We start from the raw sequence: 10,696 nt of genomic DNA, 5'->3' as shown, positions 1-10,696 counted from the left end.
TCTCACAGCTGTCCTTTGTGTTTTGTTGATTTATTTGTAGTGAGTGACATGATTTGATTCCTTTCTCATTTTCTTTTGTGCATTTTTTTATAGCTATTTTCTTTGTGGCAATAATTTTTGGATGTTCAATTCACTATTGCATCTCCATTGTGTGAACTGTGCCAGGCACATAGATGTAAGTGCTCAATAAATATGTTAAATGAATAAGTACTGTGCCACTTCTCTTTTAGGAGAAATCACCAAAGTGAAACTTTATGAAAACATATATCAGAAACTTTATTTTTTAAAACAACAACAACAACAACAACAATAACAACAGGCTGATGGGAGAGAGCATAACGACTAAGTAAATACTAAAGAAAAAAAGTCAGAGTTTGAAAGCAGAAAAAATCCATTAATTGGATATTTTTATTATCATCCCCCAAACTGATAAGTCTGCCAGAGATTTGGGGTTGAAGAACATTCTCCCAATGTCCAGTTTGATTCCTGACTTCCCGATACTGTGGTACATTGTTGCTACTACTGAAATCCCTGTATTAGGAACAGAAATTAGTCAAGCAGCTTTTTAAATTTGGGTGAATCTGATGCTTGATTTATTAATCTTCTCCAATAACCAACTGAAGCAGCAGTAATCCTTAAGTGGTACTTAAGGCCAAAAGCCATCTGAATCCCAAAATATATCAGTGAGATTAATGTAATTAGGTTTTAAAACCTGTTAAATGCCTTGCTCCCTCTTACCAAAACAGCCTTCCCTCTTTATCCTGGGGGTGAAGATAAAGGGAGGGTGGGGTAGGGTAGAAAAGTTGTACTGAAATAATGTTGGTAAGTAAGTCATCCTTTATCTTCTTTCCTTTGTCCCTTCTGTAAGAAAATATTTTTGAGGTGGCATGAAGACAGTGGCAGCATATCTCCATGGAGGGGATCTTTACATTTATACATGTTACTATGAGCAGTAAGTGAGAACAAATTCCTGTGCACAACATACTCAAGAGACCTATTATCCAAATACTTTTAGCCATCACACACACACACACACACACACGCACACACACACGCACACACATACACACACATACACTTTTATATATTTGATCAATCTGTCTCATTCCATAAAACAAAACTCCATGAAGGCAATAATTTTTGGATGTTCAATTCACTATTGCATCCCCATTGTACAGTGTCAGGCACATAGGTGTAAGAAATTATATATATAGCCCCAGTATTCTCTGTTTAAACTTTACTATAAGATCAACTAGATTGAAACCCACATTGTGAATACTGTTTTCACTTGAATTCTATGTAAAGTTTTAAAGGGCTCTAATATGTCTCTTTCTACTTAGATTACTTAAATGTTGTAGAATAACATTTAAATATTTATTTAGCACAGAAACTCATTATACCAACCTCATCACATCAGTTAATTTTCTTAATTGAATATTTTTAAATTTAAAAATATATGCTTATTGTAAGAAGTTATAAATTATAGATATATAAAAAATGTAGCTTCCCTGTTTTCCCCCTTCATGCTCCCTTCTTCCAAAGAAAACAATATTCAGTACGATTATTATATACCTATCTCTTACTCTCCTCATTCAAATATAAATAAATATATAAGCTCTGTCTCCACCATTATTTTTTAGAAAAACAGGATCATATCTTACATATAACTCTTCACCTTGAATAACATTGTAGCCATAACTTCAGAGTTGCCATTCTAGTGATATCTGTCACTATAATCATAATGCTGGGAATAATAATTACCTTTAATGTCTTCAATTTAAAGTTATAATTAGAATTACACTATAATTTGGTTTAAGGTTATAATTTTTAAAAATTTGATATTTCTGAAATAAAACAAAATGAAAGAGCCAAGAATGCTATGAGATTATGATCACTTTAAAAGTGGCAACTTCTAGAAATGTGAGCCTTTTATAATTATATAACATATATAATTGTCCCATGGGATTATTTCAACAAAAAACAAAATAAAATGCTGTGATAATACGGTATATTAGTAAAATTGGGGCTAAATTTCTGTGAAACATGTCTCTTTATAAATGCAATGGCTTTGCCAGTAATTAATTTGAAATATTATTTCCCATAAAGCTGTTTGGAAAATCTAAAACTACTACATAAGGAAGAAAGAGTTTCTGAATAGTTAAGTAAAAGTCTTGATTCTTCTGTAAAGGTTATGCATTTTAATATGATCTTTTGGCTGATTTATGTAAAGCTTTGTATTTTTCATTTTCTCAAGCCTGTCACTGTAGTGATGTATAGTACATTTTAGCATCAAGTTTGCCATAAGCAATAAAGTCAGGGCCTGAAAAGAAATTTTAATATATTTTCCCATTTTTAACCTGGAGGTTTCCATTATTCAGTTATTTTGTTTGGGATCCCATGTTTAGTTGATATGCTTTTTACGCTAACATAAATAATTTAAATTTTAGTGTGAAGGTAAATTTTAAATAGATTAATTATTCAATAAGAAAGTTTAAGGGTCATCATATATAAAGTGAAAATCTTAGTGATAATTTAAATTTTACACTAACGACCTCTCTAAAGGTTGTATTTTACATTTTAGTGTGCTTGGGGGCATTTTTCTCTAACAACAAGATAAAAGAAATATAAAGAATAAAGTGACTTTCATTAAATGGCATGCAAGATAAAATGGAAGCACATGTCTATAAAATTATGTAAGAACAAAAAAATGAAGTAGGAAAATAACAAACAAGTTAAATTAAAAAATTCTTATTGTAGAATGAACAGTTGTTATAGAGGGCATGAAGATGAAAAAATAACAGTTCCTCAAGAAATTTATAACCTAGTAGACATAATAAGTCCTTAAATAACTATAACATAAAGCTGATTAAGTTGTCACAAGAAGGAAGAAACAGTGTTAGGACAGTTTAGCTGGTGTGGCTAACTGTACATGAATATTTGAACGCAGTCTTGCATCATGAGTAGGATGTAAACAGTTTTTAAAATATGAAAGAAACAAAGATAGATAAGCAAAGGAAAGGGAAGACAGAAGCAGAAGGCATAGTAGGAGGGTATCCAATGATTCTATATACCTGGAGCAAAGGACACATGTAGGGGAGTCCTGGGAGTGAGAGTGAAAAAGGATATTATAGCAACATGTCAGACTTTCCTCAATTCATGGCTAAAAAATTTGTTTACTTAGAAAACAATTCCTTATTCACTATTATGAATTTTTGTGTAGAGAAACAAAAACTAGAAAGGAAAATAAATATGACACTGGAATAAAATATGAGAGAATAAAACCAAGGGGTATACTTAAAGCAGTTCCATCTTGTCTAAGGTTTGGTCAGATAAAATTTTAACTAGAAAGATGGGCATTGAAATGGAATGGTGTAACCATATATTAGAACTAACATATATAGGATTAGATAACCAAGTGAAAGTTTATGGTAAAGGAAAGATAGCTATAAGAGACGTTGCCAGTATTCGGTGCCTGAATTTCTAGGGGAAAAACAGTTGTGTTAAAAAAATAGAGAAAAAGTATACTTGGAGTAGAGAATGCGTTCGAAGTTCATACATAATGAGTTTGATACATATTGGCAATCATGTCCAGTAGCTAGTCAGAAATAAGGATGGATCTACAGTTAAGGAGGAAAAGTAGATATTAGTAGAAAGATAAGAAAAAGAGTGACTTGAGAATCATCTGCACAGAAGTGAAAAAGTAAGCTTGTGGAAAAAGATAAAATCCCAGAAAGAGAAAATATTTTTAAAAAAAATGGAGCCATAAAAAAATAATAATAATAAATAAATAAACTGAGGCATATATACATTTTGAAGGTAAGAAGCAGAGAAGGTACTCAAGGAGATAAAAGAAATCTTGAGAGAGAAGGTATAGCCAGAATAGTGCAATGATATATAACCATTATAGAGGAAATTTTCAAAGAGACGGTGGCCAACAATATTAAGGAAAAAAATTAAGTCTTATGAAGACTGAGAAGAGACCAATAGCAGCAGTTCATCAAAGTAACCGAGATCAAGCTAGATAGCAAATGCATCATAGAGTGAATGGAAACTAAAGAAATTTAAGAAACAGATTTTCAGAGTGGTATTCAAGGCCTCACTATTATTTGGGGTAGAGTGTTAATTTGTTAATATGAGTTTGAAATGACGAATGTGATTTTGATAAAAGATGTGGAACAGTATCTGTTCTTTTTGCCCTCTAGCATTTATTTCTCTTTCTTTTGTTGATTATACTTTATTTTCCCTCTAGAGAATCTCCTTCTCTACTATCTGGGCGGGCTCAGGAATGAAGCTGGTGACTTGGCCAAAGCTTTACTCAAGCCAATATGATGCAATAGGAATTCTGGGATTAAAACTCTTACTATTTCTCTCCAGATCTACTCTAATAATGCCACCTTAAAGCCTGTATTTGCAAAAAATATAAGTACTAACAGAGGAAACACTAAATATGTTAACTTGTAACGATAAAAATAAAAAAGATGTCCAAGCAAAACTCTGATGAAAGAAATCAAACAAGAACCAAATAAACGGAGAGATATTCCATGATCACGGGTAGGAAGACTAAAGATGTCAGTTCTTTCCAACTTGATCTATACATTCAATATGATCCCAATCAAAATCTCAGAAGAACAAAGTTAGAAGACTAACATTACCTGACTTTAAGACATATTGGTGAAAAGACAGACAAATAATAGATCAATGGAACATAATAAGAACCCTGAAATTGGTCCACACAAACACAGTCACCCAATCTTTGATAAAGGAGTAAGGCAATATAATAAAAAAAAGAGTTTTTTTCAATAAATGATGCTAGAACCACTAGATATCCACATATTTAAAAAAAGAATCTGGATACAGACCTTATGCCCCTTTACAAAAATTGACTCAAAATGGATCATAGACACAAATGTAAATGTAAAACTATAAAATATTTAGGTGATACCATAGGAGAAAATCTAAATGACCTTGGGTTTGGCAATGATAGTTTAGATACAACACCAAAGCCATGATCCATGAGAGAAATAACTGATAAACTAGACTTCATTAAAATTAAAAACTTCTCTGTGAAAGACACTGCCAAAAGAATGAGAAGACAAGCCATAGACTGGCAGAAAATATATGCAAAAGACATAGCTAATACAAAACTGTTTTCTGAAATAAGAACTCTTAAACACAATAAAAGAACTCTTAAACACAATAAACTCTTAAACACAATAAAAAAAGTTTAAAAAACAGAGATTGATTAAAAAGTTTAAAAAACAGAGATTGATTAAAAAGTTAAAAAAACAGAGATTGATTAAAAAGTTAAAAAAAAAGAGATTGATTAAAAAGTTAAAAAAACAGAGACTGATTAAAAATTTGGCAAGTGATCTCATCAGAGAAGATATAGAAATGGCAAATAAGCATATGAAAAGATGCTCCACATATGTCATAAGGGAAATGTAAATTAAAACAATAAAGAGATACCATTGCATGTCTATTAGAACGGTGAAACAAAACACTGATAAAACTAAATGCTGACAAGGATATGGAGCAACAGAAATTCTCATTCATTTCTGTGGGACTGCAAAATGGTATAGCAATTTTGGAAGATGGTGGTTTCTTGTAAACTTAAACACATTCTTACCATAAAATCCAGCAATTTTGCTCCTTGGTATTTACCCCCAAAAGTTAAAAACTTACATCCACACAAAAACTTACACATGTATGTTTTATAGCAGCTTTATTCATAATTGCAAAAACTTAGAAGCAACCAAGATGTCTTTTAGTAGGTGAATGGATAAATAAACTGTGTCACATCCAGGCAATGTAATATTATTCAGCACCTAAAAACTCATGAGAAGACATGGAAAAACCTTAAACTCACATTACTAAGTGAAAGAAGCCAATCTAAAATGGCAACATATGGTATTATCCCACCTATATGACATACTAGAAAAGGCAAAAGTACGGAGACAGTAAAAAAATCAGTGGTTGCCAGGGGTTGGGGTTGGGGGTGGGTAAGCAATGAAAAAGTGGAGCATGGAAGATTTTTAGGGCAGTGAAGATATTCTGTGTAATAACATAATGATGGGTACATGTCATTATGCATTTGCCCAATGTACAGAAAACACCAAGAGTGAATCGTAATGTAAACTATGAACTTTGGGTGATTATGATGGGTCAATATAGGGTCATCGATTGTAACAAATGTACCACTCTGGTGGGGGATGGTGATTACAGGGAGACTGCATGTGTAGGGGAAAAGGGTGTATGGGAATTCTCTGCATGTTCTGCTCAATTTTGCTGTGATGCTGAAACTGCTCTAAATAACCGTCTATTTTATTGTTTTGAATGAATATCCTGAAAACAAAAGTGATACAGCACTTTGGTGACACCCAGTAGAATACACTTGACTGGCTAAATATAATGAGTGCCTTTTCATCCTCATTGTCAAATGCCTCTGCACCATGATGTTATTGGCAGAGATGAGAGCAGGAAAGAGAAAAAGATGAAAAAAAACCAGTGTAATTAAAGCAAAGAAATGTTACAAAAATTAGGGATGCAGATAAAGCCAAGGAAAAAAAAGGCACATATCACAGAGGTCATACATAGGATGTATTAACAAAAGTCAGAGAAAGAGTGAATCCTGAGTAAATTGACAGTATTAATGAACAAGGTATTCACATTTCTCCAATTAATCAATAGTTCTATTAACTTTTTCTGATAAAGAAATATATATATATATATGTATATCTAAGAATCAAAAAATGTAATGAGAAAAAGCTGGACATAATAATTAAGAAAATGATATATAATTTTTTAAATATAAAAATGGCAGATTAGTGAACAATGTTCAAAAACGCTTTTTAAGAATTATGTATGTAATTAGATGTTCTGTAGTTGTCAGGCACTGGGGACACCTGAAAAAAAAAGAAGGAAATGCACCATATTCATTTAGTGTCAGAGAATATCCTACCTTAAAGAAATAACATTCTTTTCTGCAAGAGAAAAAAATGGGACTGTGAAGATCAATGACATACAAAAACAAGGTGAATAATGAGCTATTTAGGTACATCTAAACATATAATGGCCAACATATTTAAACAAGAATTCAGTGGCTTTGATTTTGTGTGTGCTCATGGCAAAAAAGTAGAAGAAATCTAGAATGGGTTCCTTTCAGTGGATCTGAAGGTTGTTTGGATAGTAGAGGTTTATTCTCTTAAGGGTTACCAGCTTTTTGGTAAAAGGTCACCAATCTTCTAGCTAGCCCAATTCAATTATCTATTTTCAATCTTGTCTATCCTAATTTTTTTTGGAGAAATGACACCAATAACTTTTCATTTCTTTTGGAAACTCATGCTGACATTTCTGGAGTTACCATTTTTTTCTTTCCTTTGCCAATCTTTATTAACACTTTTGATTCTTCAGATTCCCTATGATATATACAACTGGGGGTGTGCCTCAAGACTTGGTAATAGAAGGCTGAAGATGCAGAAGACTTTTTGAATCCTTTACATCTCAAAGAGCAGAACTTTTAATTAAAGGGTCTAATCTAGATCTTTATTTAGTCTACAATATATCTTTAAACTGACATTATGCTGTATCTTGACAATCAATATATTTAAAATAAAACTATCACACTTTCGCCTCACTTTCCATCTCTTATTTGCCTTCTGTTCCCTTGGATATTTTTGGAAAAACTTTTGTTTCTCCTTCTTAAACTTTGCATAATAAAAATCCAATTCATCATCAAACCTTCCTCCCAATAATTATGCACAATTACCTAATTCTTCTTTTACTAGATAATTTAATGTTGGGTTATATATTGTCTTGTAGTCTCCTTAATTAATACATATATGATTCCTTATTCACCTGAACTACAAATGCTTGAGAAATATAATATCTTTTGATTCAAATAGAGCTCTTAAACCTATAAACATTTGCAAAATTCTTAGTTATTGACTGAGGATCTGAAAAAAATCACTAACGATAAGTTATGTTTTGACCCTTTTGTCTGGTATAACAGTATTATATATACAGAACCAATGCACATATCTCAGTTGTCTCTTGAAATTACTGTGAATCTTAGGTTTACTTGCCTTGTCCTCCAAATGCAATTCTAAAAAGCGTAGGTAAGCCACAGGTGCAAATGCATCAGCTGAATGCATGACTACTTCTGATGAATCTCTGAAATACAAAAATTTTATAGTGCATTTATTTACTACATAAGTGTGGCAAATCACTCCTGCTAGTGACTAGAAGAGCCCCTCAAAATCTTTTTGTATTTATTTTCACTAGCATACAATATTTAGTGATTAACCTTTGTTCTTAACAATCCAATACTTAACTGGGAAAAGGATTGAGGATACTAAACTTTCCAGAAAGAGTAAAAAAGCTTTTCATCTTTATGAGGACACACAGTTCAACTTTCAGGTTCACTCAAAGCTGTCTGAACAATTTTGAGGCTTAAAACTCCTATTCAATTTCATTTAAAAAAATTTGCTTAGTATGGGCTAACTATTAAACAATAGTGCTTTATCTTCATTATTCTTTACATTTTCAAGAGGTAATTCATTCAGTGTTTCACACAAAATCTCAATTATCCTTCACAAAAGCGGTACTGGTGATGGTTTTAAGCTCTAGATGAACTCTTCACACTGCAATATCATTGCTATTAAAATTGATTGCCTGACATAGTAATTACCACATTCAGGTAAAATGGTATGAACTGCTTGCTGGCACCATATGGATACATGTAAATTAACTCAACTTTTATCAAAGATACCCTGTAAAGCAAATATGAATAACCAAGATTATGTGTGAAGTTCTAATAACTAATTATTTTTTCTTGTTGTTTATTAAGAAAGCAATAGTATTTTGCATTTCAACTGAAATTTAAAAATAGAAAGTTCGCATTTCTTAAATGCCTCGGGAACTAGTTCCATTGTTTCTATTAACACGTTGTTAGCATTTTAACCATCTAGTACAGCAAAACAAACTTACTTTATTTGACTCTTTGCCACTAATGTAAGATATCTTTTGAATCAACTTTTGTAATAAAAAGTTATTTAGTGGCAACAGAAGAAACCTCAAAATATTTGGCTCCAAAATACTAGATTTTTATGGGCAAAATCTGTTTACTTTTCCATTGAAAGTTCAGAGATAGAGAAATAAATGTTTACTGGTAAAAAAAAAAAAAATCCACTACCATTCATGAATCTTTAGTGTCATATGCCTCTTGTTAGTGCTTAAGAAAATAACATTAAAAAGGGCTTCTATAACATTAAAAGGAAATCAACTATAATAGAAATAGAATCATTAAAGAGTTAGGATCTTGATAAAAAGATATAACCTGCTTTCACAGGCTACATCAACCCAAAGTTGCCTCCAGATATACTGAGCAGGAGGAGAAAGAGAAAGTGAAGAGGAGGTCCTCTCTTTTCTACCACCTGCCCCTCTGGCTTGACCCACCCTGGTTTGTTAGCCTTAGTCTTGCTGCTTCTGCATTTACTCCAGAGTTACCTGTTCTGGTCCTATCTTGGCTCATCAATCAGATTTAAATTTCTATTCCTATGCATGATCTCACTCTTACATTAAATTTCGATCTCTCTGTTCCTGATCCCAGCCTTGGAAACAGACCCTGAGCCTTAATTATGTCTAATACAGGCAGCTTAGTTTTGATATCCTTGATAATGAAGCATACCAAAACTATAATTAACCTAAACCAATGCTGTATCAGTAGAAAGGCTTTCAGGCCCTCACTTCTCATGCCTGTTATCTCCACTAGAAACAGAAGGTTGATAGAAAATAGTTTACTTAATTGATATAATTACTGCCTTCTGAATCAAGATTGTTATCCACAGAAAAGATATAATATTCTGAGCACTAAATGAAGAGGAATATGACTTTTATGGATTCTATTAAAACCATAATCTCTAATTGACCAACAACATTTCATTACTTATACAAACCCAGACTCAACTGGGAGAGACTAGATCTCAAATGAACAGTTTTTAGTTTCAAACAGAATGATGCCACTATTGCTCTTTTCTCTTTCATAAACAATCATCTGAAACTCAGCTTTCAAGGATCTCTGGTTTCTGTCTGCTTCATGGATTTCTCTGAAACTCAGAGCAAAATCTGGTGGAATATCTTCAGAGTAATGCAGAAAGTTAACACCAATTACGGCCCAACAAAAATGCTTTTAAGTTGGCTATACTCCTCCCTTTTTCCTATTAATTCACGTAACAAATGTGCTCAGTACCTCTTCTACATTGAGGCTTCTCTGTAGCCAAGAGCTGGCTAATGTTCTTGTTCACTGCTGTGTTAAATGCCACAGTTCTATGCTCTGGGTTGAGTTATGACTATAGTTAGAAAATAGGAGTAGGTGGAGAAAATGACTATGCAGTGTTTTAATCATAGACTTTAGCTCTTCCTTCTTTCCTTCTTCCCTCCCTTCCTTCCTTCCCATTGTTTCATCCATCCGCACCATGCACAGCAACCTTCTAGCAGTAGCAGAGTAACACTGATAATTCAAATGGAAATTATGTGGTTGTATCAAATACTGATATTAAAACAATGTGCTTATTAACAAAAAGAAGAAAATGATCATTTTTATTAAAACATTTAGGATTTTAGTTCTTAAATTCTGATATATATATATATACACATATATATATGTATATATATATATATATATATATATAAAGAAGTA

At 32.3% G+C, this 10,696-nt stretch overlaps 1 protein-coding gene across 1 annotated transcript in view; it reads right to left on the bottom strand.

Moving 5' to 3' along the window:
* Positions 1–6,305: 6,305 nt before the first annotated feature.
* Positions 6,306–10,696, bottom strand: part of DPH6 (diphthamine biosynthesis 6) — a 138,749-nt gene continuing 134,358 nt past the window's right edge. Inside the window, exons 8-9 of the mRNA XM_006920514.3 lie at positions 8,082–8,169; positions 6,306–6,902 (exon numbers count right to left, since the gene is read on the bottom strand). Coding sequence (XP_006920576.1) covers positions 6,849–6,902; positions 8,082–8,169 — 142 coding nt within the window. The 3' untranslated portion in view covers positions 6,306–6,848. The remainder of the gene's footprint in view (positions 6,903–8,081; positions 8,170–10,696) is intronic.

This window comes from Pteropus alecto, unplaced genomic scaffold (genome assembly GCF_000325575.1).
Source record: "Pteropus alecto unplaced genomic scaffold, ASM32557v1 scaffold86, whole genome shotgun sequence".
Taxonomy (NCBI): domain Eukaryota; kingdom Metazoa; phylum Chordata; class Mammalia; order Chiroptera; family Pteropodidae; genus Pteropus; species Pteropus alecto.
The sequence above is the reverse complement of the archived record's forward strand: the minus strand, read 5'-3'. Positions and strand labels throughout refer to the sequence as shown.